Source organism: Suncus etruscus, chromosome 1 (assembly GCF_024139225.1).
Source record: "Suncus etruscus isolate mSunEtr1 chromosome 1, mSunEtr1.pri.cur, whole genome shotgun sequence".
Classification (NCBI taxonomy): Eukaryota; Metazoa; Chordata; class Mammalia; order Eulipotyphla; family Soricidae; genus Suncus; species Suncus etruscus.
Genome location: NC_064848.1, coordinates 170,900,268 through 170,928,057, shown reverse-complemented (window position 1 = coordinate 170,928,057; position 27,790 = coordinate 170,900,268). Strand labels below are relative to the sequence as shown.

The 27,790-nt window shown below is 41.0% G+C and overlaps 1 protein-coding gene across 1 annotated transcript in view; it reads right to left on the bottom strand.

The window, feature by feature from the left end:
- Positions 1–27,790, bottom strand: part of ACACA (acetyl-CoA carboxylase alpha) — a 276,321-nt gene that overhangs the window by 52,783 nt on the left and 195,748 nt on the right. Inside the window, exons 42-43 of the mRNA XM_049772768.1 lie at positions 24,839–24,959; positions 23,707–23,817 (exon numbers count right to left, since the gene is read on the bottom strand). Of these exons, the coding sequence (XP_049628725.1) occupies positions 23,707–23,817; positions 24,839–24,959 (232 nt within the window). The remainder of the gene's footprint in view (positions 1–23,706; positions 23,818–24,838; positions 24,960–27,790) is intronic.

Sequence of the window (27,790 nt, the reverse complement as noted above, 5' to 3'; positions counted from 1 at the left end):
ACAACAAAACACCCACCCACAACAAATATTCAAAGCAGTCAGCTGGTGAAGGGCCCCAGCAGAAGCAGGAGCCCTGTCACTCAGGGAGGCCATGCTCTGATCTGGCTCCGGTTTTATGGGCGTCATAAACCCGATGGCCCACAACTGGTCCTTCTGGGACAGCATGCTTCCCTGCCAGAAGTCATTTGGTGCGATCAGCAGTATTTTTAATTATTAAAATAAAATTGGAAAGGGGGGGGATAAAAAGGAGACATTGTGTTGACCCTGAATATCTGAGACTCTCAATCTATGCTAGAAGCCAAGAAGCCAAGAACCCTGTGCTGCCTAGAAGAGAGTGAACTGGGGACATCTTTCTGCTCAGAAGCACTGTTTGGTTTTCTCTCCCCATGAAATAGTGTCTTCAGAATTTGATAAATGTCCAACCAGTTAGATTCTCACACCTCTCCAAAATTAGCCATCGACCAATCTTGGACAAAGGGGCAATGCAGACCAAGAAACGCTTGGCTGTTCAAATACACTTCCATCAGGCACCTCTCCCTGCTCATCAAAGAGGCAAAGAGCTCCTGTCCTCAGTCCCCGTACTCCTCCAAACTAATAGGACATGCATTTGGAAGAAGCAAGAGTTGAATAACCTAGTGTGTCTTGCCAGTACAATTGGAAACTCAGGTTCTAGTGCTTTGGCATTGTTCTGAAAAGGCTGCAGAATACATTTCATCTCTGCTGGGTTTCAAAAAGAAATTTAACCAGGAATATTACTTTTGGGTTAGAAACATGTTTGTCATGTGTGGAGGGTCACTAAATTTAGAAATCTGATGGGTGGTGTTCTTTACATGACTGAAACCCAAACACAATCATGTATGTAATAAATTTGTTTAAATAAAAAAATTAAAAAAATTTAGAAATCAAAGGGAAATGTTCTAAAATAAATAAACAGTATCCAAAGAGCTCTCTGGACACAGGAGAGCTGTGGTTGGTGAGGGGGTGAGAAGGACACAGAAATGAAATCTGCTTCACTAACCACAAACAAATGCTAACCATCATAGCTACTTAACAATCGGTGAAGAGAAAGCAGTACCCTTTAGTTCATCTGTGATGACCGCATGTTTCGAGCACGTACCAGTAGAATGAGGGCACACACAATAGCTCCTGATTTATAGGGGTCGTTGCTGACTCAAGTGGTTTTAATGATTTTAGAATCCTTCACAACAAAAGCTCTAACTGAGGAAGCAGAAACTGGCCTAGTCCAAAAATCCATTCTAACTCTGAAAGGCTCAAGTTGCAACAATCATGCAAACCCTGGTCAGCAGCAAGGAAGGCAAAGGGGAAACACCCCTGTAAGAAGAACCACAACTGCAGCCTGCAATGTTGCCCTATTAATCCTGACCAGCAGTTTCCAGGAAGCAAGTAAGCTCCACTCATCAGTTTTTCAACTCTGACACATGCATTTATAGGTACGTTGTTTGCTATTTTCCATTTCTCAAATTATTCTTCTCACATTTCCCACCTCATCATATAAACTTTCCATTTATCCTCCCAACACGTATTAGTAACTATTTAAACCCAGGAGTCATTTCAGTAAAGGTGACTTTCCTGAGGCCACATTTAGCTGCTTGCCAGATCCAAGTGGAAAAGTAGAATCACAAAACATTAGAAACAAGCATCATCTTGGGGTGTCTACTGAACACCCAGGCCAAGAGAATCAACCAAGGGCCACATCTGAGGGAGTAAGTTCATCTACTCTATAAAGTTAAGCGTCATCTAACTCCTCATTTGGTAAAAGCTGGCAGACCTGAGAATTAAGGGTGCTGCCTAAAAGCCAGTGATTAGCAGAGACACATAGCCTTTAGAAAATTTGAGATACATAAGAAGTAAAAATGAAAGCAATCATACATACATGCTAACGCCTCTGCTGCTGTTGCTTATCTAGAGACACTGCAGACAGCTCAGGTTTACCATAGCTGACAGGCAATGAAAACAGTCTAATATACCGCCTGTGCTCTCCCTTAAATCCCTTTTTGGAGATCAAGATAAACACGTTCTTCCTTTCCTCCCATGCTCCAGACGTTTGACTGAAGTGGCGGAGCATTGTGAGGTTTTGTGCAAATGAAATCACTATGTAATACTGAAAGAGTGTAGTATTTACTTGTCAGGATATTTGTCAGCATAGGCATTGAGATTTCCAAGTTTCAGAGATGTAACTTAGCTCCATTTTTATAAAATTGCTTTTGTCCTAGTATACACATTATGATGGGGACCCTCAGACTCATAGGCAAATATTTGCAATCGTGTGCTGAAGATGTGAAAAACAATGATGCATATCAATAGAATAAAAAATGAAATCATTGCTCTCCCCTTTATTCAATCTTTCTTCAAACAATTGGAGGTGGGGCAGGGCAATCTCCTATTTAAGAAGTAGGAAGTACAAAAACCCTTTTGCATCTAAAAATTCATCAGCTGATTCCTTGCTGCAATCCACTATTTACTAGGATATTTCCATTCTAAAGAGGATTTGAAGAGGGACTTTATACATTTCCAAGCAATCATCATCACTGGCCTTCATCCATAATTCCAGACACTGAAGTCATTCTGAGAGGCCACGCTGATAGTTTTGCTTTGCAAGGGCTAACACTGGAGTTGAATTCTCGCACCATATGGCTCCCTGAACACCACTGGGTGTGGTACTAGTGACCCCCAAGCATCGCCAGGCCCTAGCAGCACTGTATTCCTGGGTCAAACAGTGAACATTCTGGCCCACCTGACCAAGTATTAATGACAGTGGCCCATGGATCTTCTAAGCACTGTTTGAGGCCTTTCAGTCACTTCACTTCTTTTTGCACCAAACTAAAAAATAAAGTGACTCTGGGATTGATCAGATTATTCATAAAGATTTGGCTAACAAAGAAAGACAGCTTTTCTTCGGTTTTGTTTTGTTTTTGTGCCACATCCGGTGGTGCTCAGAGATTACTCCTAGCTCTGAGTTCAGAAATTGTCCCTGGCGGGCTAGGGAACCATATGGGATGCCAGGAATCGAACCCAGGTCTGTCTTAGGTCAGGTGCATGCAAGGCAAACACCCTAACAGTGTGCTATGCCTCTGGCCCAGAAAGATAGCTTTAAGATGGGGCTGGAGAGATAGCATGGAGGTAAGGCGCTTGCCTTTCATGCAGGAGGTCATTGATTCAAATCCCATATGGTCCCCCGTGCCTGCCGGGAGCGATTTCTGAGCATGGAGCCAGGAGTAACCCCTGAGCACTGCCAGGTGTGACCCAAACCACCCCCCCCCAAAAAAAAGATAGCTTTAAGAAATAAAATGTGGGAGTAACAGGAGTGGTAAATTGGGGACAAAGAAAAGAAGCAAAGACAAAAGAGTAGGAGGGAAGGGAGAGAAAAGGAGAAGATAAAATGCAACAGCTCATCCAATTGGTGCTGCTAACAGCCTCCTCCTTGACCTAAGAGGCTACATTTTTAAAAGCTGACAAGTAATTCAATCTTCAATTAACAATTTTAAGTGGTACAGCACATATCACTGTGTAAATGTTTCTCCAGGAATACATCCAAGGGTGAATGGATCTATATCTCTAGAGAGACAAGACCAGCGTCTATGTAGCCCAAAATATTTGGGGGCTCCAATGGTCTCTTCATGCACAAATTAAGAGTTCCTAAACTAGGAACAACTTCCACTGGGAGTGGTCCCTGAGTACCTCCAGGTGTGGCCCCCAAACAAAATCATCATCACTTCATCTCCATAAAAGCTAAATTAGGAAGTAAACTGGTTTGCTGATAAATAAATGAAGTAATGAAATGGAAGTATGAGCAAGAGAAAAGGCACTTCATTAAGAAGAAGCTGAGATGCGGACCAGAAATATCACTGGAAGACATTTGTTTACTGAGTAGATGGAACGGAGGAATGAGTTAGATGGCAAAAGGATGATAGGCTTTGAAAGTAGACTGTGTGAAGACAGACTCATTTTTAATGTAAAGGGAGTATAATAAAGCCACATGACAGTTTGCTCATCAAATGTATGAAGGAAACATAGCCTTCCAAAGGGAAAACTGCCAAAAGATAATTATCTCAGCAATCCAGCAACTGTTCAGCTAGCTACAAACTTGAAAGCAGTGACGATAAACTGCTTCCAAATATGAAAAGGGCTTTGTTTTGTTTTTAGGGTCACACCTGGCAGTGCTCAGGGGACCATGTGGGGTAAAGGATCAAATTTGGGATTCTTGCATGCAAAGCAAGCACTCCTCCAGTTTGTTAAGCTTTCTCCCAGGACCTGGAAAAGTTTTTAAAAATATAGCTCATAGACGTATAATTTATGTACAGTAAAACTGCCCATTTGTAGGCAATTTTATGAATTCTTATAAACTCATAGTCACATAATCACCATCATAAGATGTAGTATCCTGGTAGTGTTCACAGCTTACTCTTTGCTCTGTGCTCATAGTTCTGTCCTAGCAAAGGTTGGGGAACCCTAAGGAGTGCTGAGACTAAACCTGGGTCAGCTGTGTGGCAGACAAAGCCCCTACCTGCTGTACAATTGCTCTAGTCCCAAATGTGTTCTTTTACTTATAATAAGTCCCCATCTCCCACCCATACAACCACTCTTGATAGTTCATTAATTCCCTGGACTATCATGGAAGTGAGTCAAATAGCAAGTGGTCTTCTAAGTCTCTTTCCCTTTAGTACAACACACTGAGAATTGTTCCCACTGCAGGTATAGGAGATCCATCTAACTGCTAAGTAGAACTCCATTTCATAAACAGACAAATTGTTCATTTTTTGTCTATTGGTGGTCACTGAGTTTATTTCCAGTGTTTTGAGATGCCAGGGACTGAACCCTTTCCCCCCCACATGTGAGGAAAGCATTCTATCAATGAGCATTTTTATCAACCCTATTATTAGTTTCTGGGAAAGATACTATAGATATTCATGTGCAGATTTTTGTATGGATATATATTTACCTTTTTTTTTTTTTTTTTTTAAGAATACTAGCTATGGCTGGAGCAATAGTACAGTGGTAAGGCTTGAAAACAGCCGACCCGGTTCAATTCCCAGCATCTAATATGGTCCCCCAAGCCTTCCAGGAGAGATTTCTGAACACAGAAATAGGAGTAATCCCTGAGTGCCACTGGGTGTGGCCCAAAATCAAAATACAAAACAAATAAAAAAATATATTAGCTTGAGAACAGAACAACAGTACAAGGCAAGGTAGGGCACTTGCCTTGCATGTAGTGGACCCAGGTTTGATCCCCTGAATCTCACATGGCCCCCAAGTCTGACAGGAGTGAGTTCTGAGCACAGAGCTAGGGGAAATCTGCTGACCCCCCCCCCAATAGTAGTAGCCTGATATACTAACTGTAAAGCTAAAAAAAAAAATAAACAAACCCCAAGTCTTTTCAAAGTAGCTGTATCATTTCAGATTCCTATCAACTATTTATAAGTATTATTCATACTATCACTAACATCATTTTAAAATATTTTGGTAGCTGAAGAGATAGTACAGTGAGCAGGTGCTTGCTTTGAGCATGGCTGACCTGAGTTCCATCCATTGCACCCAATATTGTACCCCAAGCACCAATCTCTGAGTTCAAAACAGAGTAAGCCCTGTGTACCACAGGGTGTGACCTAAAAATGAATAACAATAATAGTTTTAAATGGGGCTGGAGGGGTCGGTGAGGTGGTGCTAGAGGTAAGGTGTCTGCCTTGCAAGCGCTAGCCAAGGAAGGACCGCAGTTCGATCCCCTGGCGTCCCATATGGTCCCCCCAAGCCAGAGGCAATTTCTGAGCGCTTAGCCAGGAGTAACCCCTGAGCATCAAATGGGTGTGGCCCCCCAAAAAACAAAAACAAAACAAAAATAAATGGGGCTGGAGAGATAGTATAGCAAGTAAGATAACTGCCATGCACATGGCCAGCCCACATTTGAACCCAGCACCCCTTATTGTCCTATATATATATATATATATAAAATATATATATTGTGTATGTATATTTGTATATATACATACAAATACACATCTATGTATGTATTTCATCATAGTGTTTCTAATTATGATTTAATTTATAGTTCCCTAATGACTGATAAGTATAATCTTATGTTTATTACTCTCTAATCTGTTTTAGGAAAATATCTATTCAAATCACTTCCTTTTCTAGTAAGGTTTGTGGAGTGGTGAGAATTCTACTCATGTCTCTATATTTAAGAGATTGTTCCCTTTTCTGGGGGGACCAGACAGTATTAGGGATTGAACTAGGGTTGGCTGTAGCAAGGCAAGCTCCTTAATTTTTATCCTATTTGTCTCTAGTTCAGGGTTATTAATATATTCTAAATATCAAGCTTTTAATTTATTTTTTACTACTGAATTTTTCATAGTTTATTGGAGACTATTTTTTATTTTAATTTTTTGGTTTTGGGGGCGGGCACACCCAGCAGCACTCAGGGGTAATTCCTGGATCTGCGCTCAGAAATCACTTCTGGCAGGCTCAGTGGACCATTTAGGATGCCGGAAATCAAACCCCGGCCTATCCTGAGTCAGCTGTGTGCAAGGAAAACAACTCTACCACTGTGCGATCTCTCCAGCCGTATTGGAGACTTTTAAATTTTTTTTTTTTTTGGTTTTTGGGCCACACCCTGTGACGCTCAGGGGTTACTCCTGGCTATGCGCTCAGAAGTTGCTCCTGGCTTCTTGGAGGACCATATGGGACGCCGGGGGATCGAACCGCGGTCCGTCCTAGGCTAGCGCATGCAAGGCAGGCACCTTACCTCCAGCGCCACCGCCCGGCCCCGACTTTTAAATTTTTAATCGTGGCCACTTCTGATGTTACTGAAGCTTGGAGTATGAGGGAAACTATGCTGTGCCAGGGATTAAACTTGGAGGGCGTTAAGCACACTAAGATAGTGCTCTATTATTTGTCATATCCCCTTGTCCCTAAATACCAGTCATTAACCAAACGTTTTTGAAAGATGAGGATGGGGATTGGAGATTATAGTATGGTGCTAAGAAAGTATTCTGCCTGGTTTGAATCCCCGAATCAAAACTAAATCAAATCCTGTTTTGTCAGTCAGAATTCAATGATTTTCTGAAGTGTGTATAAGACATATGGTTGGCATTGACAGGCTGCTTATGCCCACCAGTGGCTAGGAAGAGCTTAGAAATTGTCAGGGCTTGACTTCCTTAAAATATTTTTTCATAAGAAAAAAGTTAGGGGCCGGAGAGATAGCATGGAGGGAAGGCATTTGCCTTTCATGCAGAAGGTCATTGGTTCGAATCCCAGTATCCCATAGGGTCCCCAGTGCCTGCCAGGAACGATTTCTGAGCGTGGAGCCAGGAGTAACACCTGAGTGCTGCCGGGTGTGACCCAAAAACAAAAACAAAAACAAAACAAAAAAAATTAGGGGGGTGGCAGGCACACTACTCAGGGTTTACTCCTGGCTCTGTGCTCAGGAATCTCTACTCCAGGTGGCCTTTGGGGACAATACAGAATGCTGGGGATTGAACCAGGGAATTGTCTCATCAGGCAAGGCAAATACAGTCTCTTCAGCCCCTGAATCTTTAAATTTTTTTTTTAATTTTAGGCAACATGATTTACAGTATTGTTTTTTGTTTTTTTGTTTTTGGGTCACACCCGGCAGGCACAAGGGACCATATGGGATGCTGGGATTCGAACCACCATCTTCCGCGTGAAAGGCAAACGCCTTACAACCATGCTATCTCTCCAGCCCCTGTTTACAGTATTGTTAATAACAGGGTTTCATCATTATAGAATCTAGCACCATTTCCCTTTACTATTGTGTCAATGCTGTTCCCCACCTTCCCCAGGATTGATTTCTTAGGGAATAGCACTGTTTGTTTCTTCATCTCTTTTATCTCTTTGTATCTTTTCATTTGAACTAGAGGGCAGAAATTTCATTCCCCCCCTTAGAACACATAAAATATCTACTATTGTCTACAGATTCACAAAAGCAGGATAGTTCTTTAATATAGCCATATAATTAAAATAGAACTTTAGACTTAACGGACATGTGATATCTGCATGTGAATTACGGTACCATCATTCTTAAATCTGTATTAAAATTCAGCACTGATTTAAAATTTTGGGGTGCTACACCCATCAATGCTAAAGGGTCACTCTTGGCTCTGTACTCAGGGGACCAAATGGTATGCAGGGGACTGAATTCAGGTTGGCCATGTGAAAAGCAAATATCTTATCTGCTGTACTATTGCTCTTGCCTGATTTGAATTTTTATCAAGTTGAACTGCTATAAAAGTCTTTTTTAATACTGAGTGTTAGAAATGTTAACTGGCTTTCTTGAGTAAAGTTAATAGTTCAATTTTCCTACCCCTCTAGTTTTCTCCAGTGCAGACACCAGGTTTTTCTTTCAATTTCTTTACCTGGGTCAGAAGTAAGACAATAAAGCTATTTAATAGAAATTCAGGACTCGAGTGATAGTATAGTAGGTAGGTTGGTAGCTTTGCATGTAGCCAACCTGGGTTCAATCCTTTGCATTCCATATGGCTCCCCAAGCACTGTCAGGAATACATCCTGAGTGCAAAGCTAGAAATAACCCAAAAGGGCCCGGAGAGATAGCACAGCGGCGTTTGCCTTACAAGCAGCCGATCCAGTACCTAAGGTGGTTGGTTCGAATCCCGGTGTCCCATATGGTCCCCCGTGCCTGCCAGGAGCTATTCCTGAGCAGACAGCCAGGAGTAACCCCTGAGTACCGCCGGGTGTGACCAAAAAACCAAAAAAAAAAAAAAAAAAGAAAGAAATAATTCAAAAGAATTACTGGGTGTGATCCAAAAACTAAAACAGAAAATGAAAAAAAGTCATATTATATAAAGGTTGCTCTACTGCACTGTATAAACCCATTTTATTTATAGAAAAAAAAGGCATGTTTTATCAAACATGAAGAATGTTTCATGTATAAAACATGAAGAAAATGAAGATACTCAAATCCTGATTTTATATTTCAGTAGTCTTTTTGTTTGTTTGTTTTTAGGCCACACTCAGGAGTTACAGAAATCGCTCCTGGCAGGCTCGGGGGACCATATGGGATGCCGGGAATTGAACAGGGGTCCATCTAGGGTTGGCCGCATGCAAGGCAAGTGCCCTACCGCTGCGCTATTGCTCCGGCCACATATTTCATTAGTCTTAACTTCTTATATTTGCACCTTATGCTGCTGCTTAAATTTCGGTAGGCATTTCCTTTAATCACACAGATTTATCAATTTCCTTTAAGAGCGCATTAATTTTTTTAAAAAGTGATACTGGTGTTAAACCTTGGACTCATTGAAATACATTCTTAGCTTTTTTTTTTTTTTGGTGGTGACAAGGATCACCAAGGTCCTCTACATGCATGGCATTACTGAGCTAGATCTCTGGTCCTGTACATACAATAAAGAAATAAAAGTGCATACTATAAAGAAATTGGAAATATAGTATGGCGGTTAAGGAGCTTACTTTCCATGGGACTGAACTATTTTCTACCCATGGCACTCTATATGATGTCACAAGACCTGCCAAGAGTGATATCTGAGCACAGGAATAAGCCCGATGCATAGCTAGGTGTGGCCCTTCCTGCCAAAATTTAAAAAAAAAAAAAAAAAAAGGATCCAGTCAAGAATTAACCAGAAAAACTTTATGCCTGAGTATGGTAATCTGCAGCTCAATCTAAACCATCTTAAAGCTTATCCTTTCCTAATACAACACTCTCACTATGCACATTAGCTGATCAGACTTCTGTGACAAGAAAGCCACTGAGAATGGGAAGGAACCTAGCTAGATGTGGATCCATGCATGGGGATACTTCACAAGAATGCCCCAAAAGCCAGGAGTCAGGCTTCTAAACAATCTCATTTCCGCGTCTTTATCATATTCACTTGGCAATCAGTGCTAAGTCAGGGACCAGGTCTGTCTTTCTCCTAGAAAAGAGTGCTTGCATTTCTAATCTACCATCATGTGCGGTTCTTGCACTTTTAATTTATGAGTGTTTGGGGGCAACTTCTCTGACTTGGGAACATATTGGCTCAGTCTAATGCTTGGAGATTATTAAACTTGGAGCTATGCTCCACTATCAAGTCTACAGATCTTTTATTTAGAAGATATGGTGCTCTAAATGCACAAAGAGCTCCCTGTCACCTTCACATTAAAGCCCCTAGTGCCTGGTAAATGGAATTATATAGCTGTCATCTCCTTTCCCCAAAGTTTTAAGAGTACAATGGGCTCATTTTTTCACACTCCATCCCAGCTTCAGAACTAAGAGGCCTACTTTGTATTGATTTAAGGTCTCAGAAATAAATAAACCTGCTTCACCACTGTGATTCACAACAAATTCATGATACACTATTGCATGATATATTTCAAGCTCTTGCTCTGGCTCTCTTTTTCCTCTAGTGAGTGATGGGGGAGGTGGGAGGTAGTGGGGAGCTGCAAAGCTGACAGCCTGATGGTTATTGGAGATGGCTGCTGACTGCAAATCCAAGAGCAGACACTGTTGGAGGAGTATGGGTTTTTTTTTTTTAAACCAGGGAGCAGAGGTGAGAAGCTAATTTACTTGGGTTTCAGGCAGGGGTTGAGGGAAGAATAAAGGTTAAGGGGAGAAAAGGGGGTAGAGATGCAATAGCAAGGCTTCAAGTGAACACTGATCTGCAAAGACAGAGCTATGAACAGTAGAGAGAAAGGTGAAGAAAATTCAGCACTAGGTGTAACGTGACTGAATAGAAAATGAAGAAGCTCACCACCCTGACTGAAAGAACATGTTCATAGTCTTAAGAGATCATTTAGCTTGAATTCTGAGACATTGTTTTATTATTAGAGGTAGAAAAATGCAGAGATCCTACAAGCTAAAGAACATGCAAAGCAGAGGCATTTCTTCTTTCTGATACTCAAAAGCAGAAGAATCATGGGAGTTGAAATACACAATCTGGAGAGAGGGTAGAGATATAAAAGTGGTCCATATAAGAGTATGATGTGACCAGAAGCTCTTAACTAGTCTGAGAGAATAATAAATTGTTAGCAGTTTGCTTTGGTTTGTGTGCCCTTCGAGCTATACTTATCCCAGTTAATGTCATACTCATCAATTTGGAAACAAGTACTAACAACCATGAACCTGAAATATTTTATTTATTTATTTATTTATTTATTTATTATTTATGTTTGGTTTTTGGGTCACACCCAGTAGCGCTCAGGGGTTACTCCTGGCTCTAAGCTCAGAAGTTGCTCCTAGCAGGCTCAGGGGACCATATGGGATGCCGAGATTCAAACCACCCACCTTCTGCATGTAAGGCAAACGCTTTACCTCCATGCTATCTCTCTGGCCCCTGAACCTGAAGAGTTTTAACTAGTTGCTACCACCCCAAGAACCCAATTTTCAAGTGGTGTGTGGTAGAGATGAGAAGCAAGACACAATCAAACTACAAGCCATGTATGATATTATGCAGCAGACTCCAAAGTTCTGGAGAGCACTTCAAAAAGGTGTTAAGTTTTAGTTCTTTGGGGCCAGAGCAGTGGCACAAGTGGTAGGGCATTTGCCTTATACGTGGCTGACCTAGGACGGACTATGGTTCTTTCCCCCGGCATCCCATATTGTCCCCCAAGACAGGAGCAATTTCTGAGACATAGCCAGGAGTAAACCCTGAGAATCACCGGGTATTGGTTCCCCCCGCCCCAAAAAAAAAGTTTTAGTTCTTTGTCTTTTTTTTCTCTTTTCTTTTTTTCTTTAGGAGGAGTGAGGCTGAGAGAACTAGGAAGGTAGCGAAAGAAGGAGGAGGAAGAAGGAGGAGGAGGAGGAAAAGAAAGAAGAGGAAGAAGAGAAAGAGGAGGAGGGAGAGACAGTTCCCTTCCACCAGGACCACTGAGCTAAGTTCAGTTCTTTGTCTTTTAATCACTAGTTATTTCATATTTTACTTGAAAAAATTGTTATTTATAAAACCACTTTTTTTTTTTTGGTTTTTGGGCCACACATGGTGACGCTCAGGGGTTACTCCTGGCTATGCGCTAGAAGTCGCTCCTGGCTTGGGGGACCATATGGGATACCGGGGGCCGTCCAAGCTAGCGCAGGCAAGGCAGGCACCTTACCTCTAGCGCCACCACCCAGCCCCTATAAAAACCACTTTTTTTTGGGGGGGGGGCCACACCCGGCAGTGCTCAGGGGTTACTCCTGGCTGGCTGCTCAGAAATAGCTCCTGGCAGGCACGGGGGACCATATGGGACACCGGGATTCGAACCAATCACCTTTGATCCTGGATCGGCTGCTTGCAAGGTAAACGCCGCTGTGCTATCTCTCCGGGCCCTATAAAACCACTTTTTAAAATAAATCTTGGAATAACATTTTCATCTTCACTTTATTTGTTCTTGAGCAAGGTCAAACTCAAAGTAAAAGTACATGGAAAAGATTTTATTCAAGTGGGCTGGAAAGACAGTACAATGGGTAGGTCATTTGTTTTGCATGTGGCTCACCTGGTTTTGATCCTTAGAATCCCATATGTCCCAGGAGCCTGCCAGGAGTAAGCCCTGAGTGTAACTATGTGCTCCCCTCAAATAAGAAAGACTGTTCTGGGGCCGGTGAGGTGGCTCTAGAGGTAAGGTGTCTGCCTTGCAAACGCTAGCCAAGGAAGGACTTCGGTTCGATCCCCTGGCGTCCCATATGGTCCCCCCCAAGCCAGGGGCAATTTCTGAGCGCTTAGCCAGGAGTAACCCCTGAGCATCAAATGGGTGTGACCCAAAAAACCAAAAAACCAAAAAAAAAAAAAAAAAGACTGTTCTGTTTAGTTCTATGTGAGTTAGACAATAAAGCTGGCAGGTGCTTTGATCTCTATTTTTTAGGGGTGATAACCAGTGATACTCCTAGATCACTTGGAAGACCGTATGTGGTACCAAGCATGGAACCCAAACTGAATACATGTATGGAATGTGCCCTATTCACTGAACTATCTCTCTTGTCCTTATTTGGATAATTTCATTGAGAAATTCAGTTGTTTTAGTGCATGTTTTGCATTGCAGTAAGCCTGAGCTTGATCCCCAGTACACCACTTAGTCCCCTGAGCACCAGCAGGATCACACCCAAGCACAATGTCAGCTGGAGTCAAGCACTTCCAGGTGTGGTCCAAAAATAACAGTGAGATTGTTGTTTGTATAGAAGCCAACTTTGATCATACATATATGGAAGAGCTTTACACAGATCAAAGGACCTAGCTCAAAAAGTACTGAGCTTTCCTTCAATTGAGATTTTGCTTTGTCTTTTTAGGGGATCACACTTGGTAGTGCTCAGAGATTACTTCTGGCTCTGCACTCAGGAGTCACTCCTGGTGGGCTCAGGGGATCAAATGGGATGGCAGGGATCAAACACATGTCAGCTGTAAGTGCAAGGCAAGCACTTTACTCAGGCTTCTCAGTTGAGATTTTTAAGCATTAGTGGATAAATGTTTAATAATGGTGTCACAGAGAAAATTCAAACAATAGTTGGATGGTTGAACTTTTGAAGATCTTCCTACCAACATTCATAATTCTATGGCTGCTTCCAGTCATCATTGCTCAAAATCATCATGTTATTTTTCTTTAATATGGTTAAGACACAAGATGAGGAACTGGAGATGTAGCTCAGTGTAAAGAATAGTTGTATATGAGAGGCCCTGAGTTTGACCCCAGGTGCTGGAAAAAAACCAAAAACATACAAGAAGAAACATATCAGGCCATGCTGGAGGGTAAGGGTGGGGGAAAAGGCACATAAAGGGTCTCACATATGCAAAACATGTGTTCTACCACTGAGTTACACCCCAACTGAGCCCCAAGTTAAAAAATTTAAGTTCTTGTCAGCTGGAGTGATAGCACAGTGGTAGAGTGTTTGCCTTGCATACGGCTGACCTGGGTTCTATCTCCAACATCCAAAAAAAAAAAAAACCTTAAGTTTTTTTTATTGGGGGAGGGGGTTGGGGTACACCTGGCGGTGCTCAGGGGTTGCTCCTGGCTCTGCGCTCAGAAATCACTCCTGGCAGGCTCAGGGGACGATATGGGATACTAGGATTGGAACCACCATCTATCCTAGATCGACTGTGTGCAAGGTTAATGCACTACTGCTGTACTATCTCTCTGGCCCCAAAATTTAAGTTTTATACTCTACAACTCCTATACAACTCTTGCTAGTATATGTAATTTCCACATCATTAAGTATATAATCTCACAAATACCCCAATAGTAATATTTTTAAATCCCACTCCTTAATCTATCCCCTTAACCTAGCCTAAGTCTATAACTAAAAATCAATACTCATATTCATAGCATAATAGAATGCCAGAAATTCAAATAAAATTAAAAATATTCTCTGACCTTTACCTTAAGGTGAGAAAAATACTTCAAAGAAAACTGAAACCATGAGAGATTAATATTGCTTAGCTAGTAAATGGCACAGACAACAATAATAAAGAACTTCTGCTTGCTATTTAAAATCTCATTATTATTTTGGGCTTTTTTTTGGCCACACCCTGTGATGCTCATGGCTTATAAATGGCAGGACTTGGGAACCATAAGTGGTATTGGAAAAATGAATTCAGGTCAGCCACATGCAAGGCAAGCACCATACTCATTGTACTATTTCCCCAGCTTCTTGTCATTTTTTTTTAAATCTTAGGTTTTGGGGCCGTAGCAGTGGTGCTAGAGGTAAGGCGTCTTGCCTTGCAAGCGCTAGCCTAGGATGGACTTCGGTTTGATCCCCCGGTTTCCCCCCAAGCCAGGAGCAATTTCTGAGCACATAGCCAGGAGTAACCCCTGAGCATCAATGGGTGTGGCCCAAAAACCAAAAACACCTGAGGTTCTTATTGTTTTGTATTCAAAACAAATGTTTTTCAATTAAACCTCAATTTATTTATTATTGATTTATTATCTGATCCCATTCAGAGGTGCTCAGAGTTTACTCCTGGCTCCACCCTCAGGAATCACTACTGGTGGTGCTTGGAGGCCTTATAGGATGCCTATAATCAAAACCAGGTCATCCATGTGCAAGAGTTGCACTATATTTGTACAACCTGTTGTACTTATGCTTGGGTCCAGACCTCCATTTTCTAAAATAGGTGATAATAAAGTTAAAGGTAATAAAATTATTAACATAATAATTGTAAGTAATAAAGTAATAAAATAATTAAAGATAATAAAATTATGATTTTTTGTTTTGTTTTGCTTGGGGGCCATATTCAGCAGTGCGCATGGCTTTCTTCTGATTATGCACTCAGGGATAACTCCTATGCTAACACTCTGGCCTAAAAGATCTTATAATTTTAGGGTCGGAGAGATAGCATGGAGGTAAGGCAATTTGCCTTGCATGCAGAAGGTCGGTGGTTCAAATCCAGGCATCCCATATGGTCCCCTGAGCCTGCCAGGAGCAATTTCTGAGCACAGAGCCAGGAGTAACCCCTGAGCGCTGCCGGGCGTGACCCAAAAACCAAAAAAAAAAAGATCTTACAATTTTGAGCACATTTGTAATTATATGGCAATTCTGTGCCTTTATTCTGAAGGTTCTCCCAGACAATGGTCTTAAGCCATCACATCAGTAATATGTTCAGGGAGTCAGAGGAAGCATCTGTAAGGAATCGCTGATGGTCATTTTCATGCTGTGGGATCTCTAAACTAGAGAGCTCAAAATCAGAATTAGCAGAGCATCAAGACTTACTAGTGGAGTCACATGCCTAGTTTGGTTTAAGGAATATGAAATAAAAAACAGAACAACCAGGTCCGGAGAGATAGCACAGCGACATTTGCCTTGCAAGCAGCCGATCCAGGACCAAAGGTGGTTGGTTCGAATCCCGGTGTCCCATATGGACCCTTGTGCCTCCCAGGAGCTATTTCTGAGCAGACAGCCAGGAGTAACCCCTGAGCAACGCTGGGTGTGGCCCAAAAACCAAAAAACAACAAAAAAAAAAAACAGAACAACCTCCTCCACTCAGCCAGATTTGCCCATATATTGTAAATGGATGTGTTTGGGGGCAGGGGCAAACTTGAAAATGAAGGTGATCTACACAATGCAATACTTTCTGAGAGGCCTTTCATTGTGCTCAAGCAAGGCTTTACTTAGAGAGCAGGCTCAGACGCCCTCTTTAGAAAGGAGTGTGATCCCATCTGGAGCTACAGGAGGACAGGGCCTGTCTATTGTGGAAATAGGTAGTTAGGGACTTTTAAAAATGCAAATTGCCCCACTGATCCTCAGAGTGATTATGGGCTATTGTATCAACAAGTCCCTGGGGACTCTTATAGACAGATGACTGACACATATACTACCCTAGAAGGACCAAACACTGTGTCTCTCATGTTAATGGCTTTCCAAAGTATTGTGATTGTCTTTAGATAGCATTTAGTGGGAAAGTCAATGAAGGGACTACTATAGTGAAGGCTAATATCTAACCTTTTCTTAAAGGAAGTTTTACTTTCAAAGAATTCAAAACTACAGGGAATGTAATATTGTGCTTGTATATCTTTTTGGGGGCCTATGAAAAGAATAGTAAAACCCCTAAAATGTACACTCATCAAGGAAAATGGCAACAATATCAATCATTTATATTTATTAACTCGACAAAACTCTTAAAAAGGTGCTATTTTACAATTAGGTAAAGCCATTTTACAACTAATGAAACCATGGCCCATGAAAGTTAAGCAAAGTGAAGTAAATTGCCTGCAGTAGAGGCTGGAACAATAGCACAGCAGCAGGACATTTGTCCTGCATGTTGCTGACCTGGGACAGACCCATGTTATATTCTTGGCATCCCATACGGTCCCCCGAGCCTGCCAGGAGTAATTTCTGAGTGCAAAGCCAGTGTGGCCCCAAAACAAAACAAATTGCCTGCAGTAAGTGGTAGAATCATACTCTTGCTCCCACCCGGGAGAACCCAGACTGTAGGTGTGAGGCATGCTCTTCTGTCCTGCTGGACATTATAAAAAGGGACTGTTCAAGACTTCAGAGCATGGTGGGCTCTCCTCTATCTCCTGGACTGGGGTTGGAGATGAAATCCAGGGCTTCATTGCTGCAAGTGTTCTACTACTGAGTTCCATTTCCACTATTTTGTACTAATTGAATAAGCTCTTTGAGCCATCCTCTGGGCACTTACTCCTTACATACTCATTCCTATTCTAACTCTTTAAGTTATGTGAAAGTTACAATGCTAACTCACAGAAAAGTGATATCATCACTTTCTAACATGCTTCAGCCTCTATGATACTATCATATCATCACTGAGTCATGTGTGAATTTGGATTAAGGACTGCTTTTCTTCCCCCAAAAGAGCAGAAATTTTAAACCTGCTTTAAAAGTTGTTTGAATCATAAGAAAGTAACATAAAGTTATAAATTAAAGCAAGTTTACACCTATCTAATCACACCCAGAGAGGCACATGCCATACCTTCACATTTAGTTACTTTGTAGAGAACAAACTATTAAATGGCAAGTTCTGATTTCTCTCAGTACAGAGTTTCTCACAACTCTGCAATAATGGACAGGGCACTAATCTCTATACAGTATTGTAATACTGGGTCTTTCCAGTCTATCAGTACCAAATGTTATTTCAGGTTTGTTGAGCATGTGGGTTTATTTTTTGTTTGTTTATATTTGTCATACCTGACTTCTAATGGATCAGGAGACCATATGGGATGCCAGGTATCAAACCTAAATCAGCTATTTGCAAGGCAAATGACCTATCCACTGTACTCTCTCCAGACACATGGATATTACTATTATTATTATTATTATTATTTGGGGGCCACACCTGGAGGCACTCAGGGATTTTCCTGGCTCTGTGCTCAGCAATCTTTCCTGGCAGGCTTGGGGGACCAAATGGGATGCTGGGATTAAACCTGGGTCGATCCCAGGTTGGCCGTGTGCAAGGTAAATTACCTAACCACTGTACTATCTTTCCAGCCTCATGAGTATTATTTTAAATATGCTAAATACAAGTGGAGCAGAGGAATGTTTTGTTTTAGTTTTGGTTTTTGGCTCACACCCAGTGGCACTCAGGGGTTACTTTTGACTCTGTGCTCAGAAGTCACTCCTGGCAGGCTCGGGGGACTATATGGAATGCCAGGATTCAAACAGAGTTTTGTCCTGTGTTGGCCGTACACAAGGCAAAAGCCTTACCATTGTGCTATTGCTTCAGCCCCTCAGAGAGGAATGATTTAAGGGAGAAGGTGGGAAGATTATTTAGTCTAAAAGTTATGGGTCACCCTATAGCACCAATAGGTATGGCCCCCAAACAAATAAAAATATCTAAAAGGTATGTTTTAGGGGTGTTGTTTTTGAGTCATAACCAGAAATGCTTAGGAGACTACTCCTAGCTGTGCCAGACATTCAACCTGAGTCATATTCCAGGCCTGGATATTCCTTTCTTTTTTAGTTTTTAATAATTATTTTAGTTAAACACTGTGGTTATCAGGTAAGGCCTGGATATTTTTAATTTTAAGTTTCACAAGCCCATTGTCTTCAAATGCCAAATCTACTTTTTAACACTCAAGAAAATCCAATTTATTATCTAACTTGATTTTATTTATTTTTTTGATGATGCAGATTTGAGGGTTATACCAGCTATGCTCAGGACTTAATCCTGGCTCTGTGCTTAGAGGACCATATGCAATGCTGGGGATTAAACAGAGGTCAGCCACATAAGAGGTAAGTACCTCCCTCTGTACTACTTTTATGGGCTAATAAAAATATACAAAGCCTGCAAGGGGAAGAAGATTAAAAACACAAATGTGAGAAACTTTTTAGTTTTAAAATAAAGATGGGCCAGAAAAGCTTGTTTAGCAGATAAGGCACTTGCCTTGTACACAACTGATCCAAATATAATTCCCGGCACTACATATGATCTCCCCAGACCTGTCCTGAGCACAGAGCCAGGACTAAGTCCTGAGCACTGCCAGGTATGGCCACCCACACAGATAAATAAATTATATTAAAAATAAATAAATAAAGGGGCTGGAAAGATAGCACAACAGTAGGGATGTTTGCCTTGCACTTGGCCGATTCAGCTTGGATCTAAGTTCGATCCCCGGCATCACATATGGTCTCCCAAGCCAAGAACGATTTCTGAGTGCATAGCCAGGAGTAACCCCTGAGAGTCACTGGGTGTGGCCCCAAAACAAAACAAAAAAGAAAGCAAGGATACCCATGAATATGACACATTAAGTATACAGCAAAAGAACTAAAGAAACAAACAACAACAAAAAGAAAACTGAATACTTATGTTTTATATTCAGGTTACTAATGCTGGCTACAAGAAAGCAATCCTTTTAAAAATAAGAGTTTGTGGAAGCAAAATGTAGGAAGGCTTAAACTAATTAAAAAGAGGTTGACTAACAATGAGCAGCATCATGTATGCACTGAGATGGGAGTATGGCCATAAATGCTTGACCCATCAGTGCAATGTACCAATTTCGAAATGTATCTCATCCTAGCTTTGGCTACACATACAGGAGTAGGATATGTAGAGTGTCATCCCTTTATCTTCAAATCGCACCAGGTTAAGTCAAATCAGAGATGGGATTTGGGGAGGAAAAAGAGAAGAGCAGAGAGAAAGAAAGTTTTTTAAAAATCTCTGCCTCAGCAAAAGTTTTCATTAAAATTTTAGACAAATGATCCCTGTGTCCTTCTCCATTGCTGCCTGGGGCTCCATGCTATTTCTATGCAAATAACAACCTCGTGGTTTATATCTTATTATTTCCACCGGAGCTGCAGCGACATGACCGGAGATGTGTAAGAGGTGTGTGAGTGTGTTAGGTAGGGGAAGGTAGGGAGGGAGACGAAGAGGAGAGAAAGAAAGAGAAAGCGAGGGAGAAAGGGAGAGAGATGGAGTGGGTGTTCACTCAAGTGTGAAAAAATATTGTCAGGAGTAAGCGTCAAGAACAAAAAAAAAAATTGCAGGGATAACGTGTTTATTTCAGCCCTCCCCCATAAGCCCCCCCTGACAAACCGGCACCTTTTAAAATTCATTGGGCATCAGGCGATCATGCACAATCCATCTGCTTTCACTTTATCATTTGCATTTCATGCCTCCTGGCTTTTGATGTGCTGATACTTTGATGCAGTCAGGAGACGCGCATTATCATTATTTCAATTTTCAAAGGGGTCAACGGGATCGGCACTTGCACACAGATTTTTTTCCCCTACAACCTCTGCACAGCCCCTCCTTTCTTATTCTTCACCCCAATGTTTAACATAAAGAATGAAGACTCAAAAAGGTGGGGGTCAAATGTTTATAGTCTAAGAGCTCATGCACACTGCCTACATTTCCACTTTATGCAGGTACATACATAGTACAAGGCTTAAGGAGGTTCTGTAGTGTTTTCAGACAGACACACACAAAGACTTTCTTGCACATGGAGAGAGAGAGAGAGAGAGAGAGAGAGAGAGAGAGAGAGAGAAAGAGAGAGAGAGAGAGAGAGAGAGAGAGAGAAAGTAGAAGCAGATACAGACACAAAGAGACAGAGACCAGCACTCACAGGGGAAGAGAAATGCACTCAAAGTGACCTGCATACACACCCTGGGTATGCAAGATACAGTGATTCCTAATAGAACCATGGGAGAGATGAAGACACTAGCATACACAAAGACAGACTTGCATAAGGAGCAAGAGGAAGCAATCTGAGCCTTAGCTCCTGGAGAGTTTCCTTTATAAATCAGAAAGGCAAAAGGACAGATAGGCCTTTTCTTTGCCTTTTTTTTTTTTTTTTTTAACTACAAAGTATTTAACAGAAGGCCACAGGATTTGGTTTCCTTAAAAAAAAAAAAAGACTTTTTTTTTTTTGGGGGGGGGGCTTTTGGGTCACACCCAGCCGCGCTCAGGGGTTACTCCTGGCTCTATGCTCAGAAGTCGCTCCTGACAGGTTCAGGGGACCATATGGGATGCTGGGATTCGAACCACTGAGCTTTTAGTAAATCAAGTATCTTCTAGCAATTCTATCTATACTGAAGAGGCTCTGACATAAAGATAAGTGAAGTAGGCAATGTAGGACTAGGTAGGGGCTGGAGCGATAGCACAGTAGTAGGGCATTTGCCTTTCATGCCACTGACCCGGGATGGACCGGGGGTTGATCCCCGGCACCCCATATGGTCTCCAGAGCCTGCCAGGAGCCATTCCTGTTTGCAGAGTCAGGAGTAACTCCTGAGTGCTGCTGGGTATGGTCTCAAAACCAAAAAAAGGAGGACTAGGTAAGCTGCTGTAACTGATCTTTTTTTTTTTTTGGTTACAAAAGATCATGTCTATCTGGAAATCGGCACTGTTTGGTAAGTTACAGCTGCAGTTATCTTTGTTTTCAACTGCAACTGGACTCTTCCTTTAATAAGCTGTCCTACTGTCTAGGAAGAGGAATTGATCTGATCAACAATTCAACCAATTTTTAAGGAAAGGTAATCTCTAATGCAAGAATGTTTTGATTGCAAAATCAAAATTCAACTAGCAAATTTTGGGGGAAGAACGGGAAAACAACGACAAAACCTTCACTTTGTAATATTCTTTATATTACAAGGAATACAAAGAAGAGAATAAGATGCATTTCAGAAATTAGCTCCATGTCATAGAGACATGAAAATACGTGGATCTTTAATTCTACTCTCAAAGACAATTCATTTCAACCTTCACCAATATCTCAAGAAGGTGTGCAAAAGAGCAACTTAAATAAAAGTAAGACTCTAGGCAGTTGTTCCTACTGTAAAAATCTCTTTTAGTAGGGCAATTCAGAAACATCATTTCAAAATAACACACCAGAGAACAGGACAGCCAAGTTCGTGAAAGGGAAACAGAGGAAACAGAATTCCTATGCACACAGAGAACAAGCTGATAGTCCTTTCAGATTCTGACAATAGCTACAATAGAAGTAGAAACTTAAATAAGGATAATTGTCAATTCCTATATGTCCCCTTGAAGGTCAAAACTTGACTTTTTAAAAAAGTTTGTGCAAGCTCAGTAAATACAATACGTCATGAATATTACTCGAAACACTCCAAAGCACCACATCATGTAAGACAGAAGTAAACAAATGTAAATAAGAGTATACTTTATGTCCAATATTAAGTACTTTTGCTTATATTTTACTTATATTTAATCTGCACAGCATTTATAGATATAAACTATTATTCTTTGTTAGGAAAAACAATGTTTGAAGAGTTGGGAGGTTGTACAAGGTTAGCCAGACAAGCCCATTTTTAACTATAGAAAGGAAAATAACTCCCTATAGCTACAAATTCAGAGCAACATGAATCTTTGTATATTCAGGTACTCTTAGTTTTCAAAAGCAGTGCTTGCGTCATCCTTTTTTTTTGTTTTGTTTTGTTTTTTTGTTTTTGGCTTTTGGACCACACCTGGTATTCAGAGGTTACTCCAGCCTCTGCACTTGGGGATTATTCCTAGTGGGCTTGGATAACCATACTGGATGTCAGCGATAGAACAGATAGTTCTGGGTCTGGAGAGATAGCACAGCTGCGTTTGCCTTGCAAGCAGTTGATCCAGGACCAAAGGTGGTTGGTTTGAATCCCAGTGTCCCATATGGTCTCCGTGCCTGCCAGGAGCTATTTCTGAGCAGACAGCCAGGAGTAACCCCTGAGCACCGCTGGGTGTGGCCCAAAAACCAAAAAAAAAAAAAAAAAAAAAAAGAAAAGAAAAGAAAAAAGAACAGATAGTTCTGCAACCCCCACATCCATCCTCCCCCCAATTTGAATAACACTTAATGAGCTTGGATTGAAAGGACACAAGTGTTTTTTGGGAAGGAAAGACAAATCTTTGTACCAGACTCTGTCTGCAATACATTTACTCATTTCCCAATTAATATTTACCAAGAACTTCCTCTATATAAAGGGATAGCTGTAAATGACCCATTTTTAGATATGCAGTTACAAATTCCTAAAAACATTAAAGCTTTGTATCAACACATTTAGATACAACTAGCTGTATGTCAGGAAAAAGAATTCTTCACATTCTTTAATCAAAGATAACAAAAAGGAAGAACAAAATTGAAGAATGCAATTAAGTCTAGAATATAAACTTTCTGATTAGTATCTTTTATTTTTTTTTTGGTTTTGGTTTTGTTTTTGAGTCACACCTGGCAGTCCTCGGGTTACTCCTGGCTCTGCACTCAGAAATCACTCCTAGCAGGCATGGGGGACCTTATGGGATGCCAGAATTTGAACCACCGTCCATCCTGGGTTGGCTGCATGCAAGGCAAATGCCCTACTGCTGTGCTATCTCTCTGGCCCCTAGTACCTTTTTTTAAATATAATTTGTACATTGGCAAATCCACAGATCTTAGAATATGTCTAGTTCCAAAAATATTTATATAGTAGGTACCAAAAATATTTGCTGAAAAGGCAAGCACAGTATTGGGCAGGGACCAGGGAGAGAGAGAAAAAAAGATACAATTGCATACTTGAACTGAATGGCTTCCCCCAATCAAGACCTTCAATTAAGAAATCAGTCTGTCTTTGAAACATTTTCATTGGGGCTGGATAAGAGTATAGTCATTTATTTGCCTTGCAGGCAGCTGACCTGAGTTTGATCTCCGGCATCCCATATGGTCTCCTAAGCACTACCTGAAGTAATTCCTGCGCATAGAGCCAGGAGTAACTCTTTTGCATCGCCAGGTGTGGTCCCCAAATAAACAAACACATACACACAAACAAAAAAACAAACAACCCCACAAACAAGAAACCAACATTTTCACATATTTGTTCTAAACCATAAAACTTACTTTGTTGAGAGCTCCAGCTCCTGTAAGAATTAAGTGAGAATTTTCAACCTGGATGGTTCTCTGTCCCAGTCGGACAAGATAAGCCCCAATTCCAATGGCCCGGCATGTAACCTTAAGAGATTAAATTTGACATGTTACATATTTATGTTCATTCTCAAGATATAGCAACTGAGGCACAGATAGCACATTTGTGGGAAAACAATGCACTTATGAAATTTGAGCAATAAAAATACAATAATAATTTCTCTGTCAAAGAAATGAAGACATGAAATCTACCCAAGAATTTAAGTATTAGACACAAAGGATCCTAGAGCTTTTATTTTTCTCATATGTTTTGCCCATATCACAGATGAGCACTAGGAGTATGAGCAAGGAAAATAATAGAAATTTAAGCTGTTAAATCTTTGGCAAATATTGGGGCCGGGTAGGTGGTGCTGGAGGTAAGGTGTCTGCCTTGCAAGCGCTAGCCAAGGAAGGACCGCGGTTCGATCCCCTGGCGTCCCATATGGTCCCCCCAAGCCAGGGGCGATTTCTGAACACATAGCCAGGAGTAACCCCTAAGCGTCAAATGGGTGTGGCCCAAAAACCAAAAAAAAAAAAAAAAAATCTTTGGCAAAAAAGAAGCTAAAAGTTAAAACTTGGTACTAGGTTTACTTGGGTATAGTCAATGATTTATATTATCTTTTATTGACATGCATGATTAAAATAAAATTGACTAATATAATTGTCAAAAAAATGTTCTTATTTGCTATTTCAAAGCACAGCATTTCCACTAGCAGTGAATGAGAGTTCCTTTCTCCCCACATAACCACCAGTACTGATCATTTTTGTTTTTTGTAATGTGTGCTAGTCTCTGTGGAATGAGATGTTACCTCATTGTTGGTTTGATTTGCATCTCTCTGATGTCAAAGCACCGAAGGGAGTTAAATACAAACCCTAGGCACACAGTTCTTCAAAAATTTCACAATTGTGGGAGATGTACTTCATTGGCAGAGCACCTGCCTTCCTTTTAACCCCTAGCACCACACCAAAAACCAAAACCAAAAACAAATAAAACCCTCAAAATAAAACAACAACAAAGTACAACATACACACACATACACACAGATACATATATTCTTGTAAGATTTACCAAGCTGATAGTGATGATCTCATCATAGGCCAATGAGGATTCTCCAGCAATCATTCCAGAACCTCTAAGGTTCTCTGCTCCAAGTCCCTCTTCCTTTCCAATAATATCTGTTATCTTGTACCTAGTGAATGTAGGCACGCCAAATTATAAAAATTAAACACAGAAACAACAGAAATATACATGTTTACTTGGGGGAGACTGAACCACACTTGACTGTCAGTGCTGAGAGATCACTTCCAGTGAACTGTGGGTACCATAAGGTATGCCAAGGATAAAACCTGGGGTGAGTGCATGCAAGGCAGGCATCTTAACCCACTGTACTATCACTGACCTCAGAAACAATAATATATTTAAAAAATTTAAAAGTCTGTTAAAAGTTTGTATTTTTATCTTTTTTCTTTTTTGTGTTTTGGGTCTCACTCAGCAGTGCTCAGGGGTTACTCCTGGCTTTGCACTCAGGAATTACTCCTGGTAGGCACAGGGGACTATATGGGATGACAGGATTCAAACTACCATCCTTCCTGAATTGGCAGCATGCAAGGCAAATGCCCTTCCACTGTGCTATCTCTCCGGCCCCTCCTATCTTATCTTTTTACTTTCTTGGACAGTGGGAGAATAGCAGGAGGAGCAAAATATAAGAATTAAATATAAGAATATCTAAAATATAAGAATTAAACTTGCCTTGCATGCCGCCAAGCTGAGTTTGATGTATAGAACCATATATGTTCTCTCAAGTACTGTCAAGAGCCCTGAGCACTGTCACGTATGGTCCAACAACACACTCACCAATACAACATCCCCTACTAAAAAAATCTAAAACTGTGCATATAACTGTATTTTTAGGGATTATAGAGATTTCTATAAAACGGAAGTAATTATAATCTAATTTCCAATGCTGGCATCATTAACTCATAAGGAGGGAGCTAGAACCATATCCTATGCTCATTTTCAGAAGTCCTCTCATTTGGTAAAAAAAAAAAACAAAAAACAAAACAAGGTCAATTTATATCTCCCAATAATAAGCAATAGCCCATGGGGGCCAGAGAGATAGCATGGAGGTAGAGCATTTGCCTGGCATGCAGAAGGACGGTGGTTCGAATGCCGGCATCTCTTATGGTTCCCGGAGCCTGCCAGGAGTGATTTCTGAGTGTAGAGCCAGGAGTAACCCCTGAGCACTGCCCCAAAACCAAACCAAAACAAAACAAAACAAAAAAAAAGCCATAGCCCCAAATCAACAATATTAGACAACTGCTACACATGAATGAAATCCAAAGTGTTACTGGAGAGCTTGATCCAAACCCCATTGCTGTCTGGTCAATGAGGATTGTTGGAATGACCCTCAGTATCATTCTTTGAGTAGACTAATGGGTATGGCTCAATAAAAACATAAGCAAATGAACAAACAACAACAATAACAACAAAGACTACCTTAGAGACAAAAAAAAAAAAAAAAGAATGTTCAGTTCAATTTCTCAAGTCAAAAATCCTCTCTTTCCAAGACAGAAATGAAGGGTAAGGTCAAAATAGGGCACTTCCACTCTTGCTTCTTTGTAAACATCAAGTTATGGGTGAGGGTTCCTGTCGGGTTCCTCTGGAGAATGCAGGTGGAATGTATGCAGCAGTGAAATGCTAGCTAGGTTGCTCCGAGAACATCCTGTGGCTCCAGTGTGAGCCACTCATCTGTCTTCTGGGCAGGGGATTAGGAGTGATAGCTGATAATGGGAAATGGGAGATGGGGAATGCAACTAATAAAAAGAAAGGGAAAATACAAAGATGGAAGTAGAGATGGGCATGTATTATTTATTGTTCCATGTGTACCCAAAAGGCTTGGCACAGGCATGGTTTTATAAATTGAAATAATAAATAAATACCCCATAGTGGCTCTTAAACTACTTTTTCTTTGCCTTTGTATTATTCTGCTTTCTTTACTTTCAGCCCTCCATCAATTCCTTTACTCTGCCCTTACTATTGGTCTGTAGCTCTGCTTTCTCTGCTTACCAAATTCCACTGCCTTTCTATTTTTAGCTTCTATTCTCTATGACTTCCTTTTGCTCTGTGTTTACATTCTAAATTCTTGAGTCATATTTTAGGTAAAGCTAATCTCACTAAAGAGCTAATGAACCACATTAATTTGGATGCTGATGGGGTCGTGTTTTTCTTATAAGGTCCATATCTCAAGTGCACCAAGTTACTCAGTTGGCCCAATAGACCTTCCCTACAAAGCAAATTTTTTCTCTCTTAAGACTAGCATATTGGAGTGGCAGGAGATGGTGGTGGTGGACATATAGAACAGTAGGTAAGGCATTTGACTTGAATTCATCTAACCCAGGTTTGGTTCACAGTACTCCACATAGTACCACAAGCCCAGCCAGGAGTGATCCCTGAGCACAAACCCAGGGCCTGATCTCTGCCGTGTGTGCCAAAAAATAATAGAACATTAAGCAGAAAAGTCTTGCATGTGGCCACCCTCAAGTAAACCCAGGAATGACTTTTAGGCATAAAGCCAGAAGTAGCCCCTAAGTAATGATAATATTGTCCAAATCCTCCATTCCACCCATCACCAGAAAAAAAAAACCTACATATTTCTTCCCAGCCATTCATAATTGGTAGCTTGTTTACCCACTGTACTACAAGAAAAAGTATAAATTTCACATTTCTGTCCTATGACCTACATTTGATATCATTAGGACTACTATTCTTAAAAGCAGCAATCAATTTTATTACATTTATTTATATATTGTTATATTTATTGCATAGAAGTGTAACATATTTTATGATTACCCCCCTTTTTGTTTTGGCTTTGTTTTGGGGCCTCACACAGTGGTGCTCAGGGGTTCCTTCTGGCTCTGACTCAGGAATCACTCCTGGCAGCCAAGGGGACCATATAAATGCCAGGGATTGAACCTGGGCCTGTCACTGCAAGGCAAAAAGCCTACTCACCGTACTATCTCT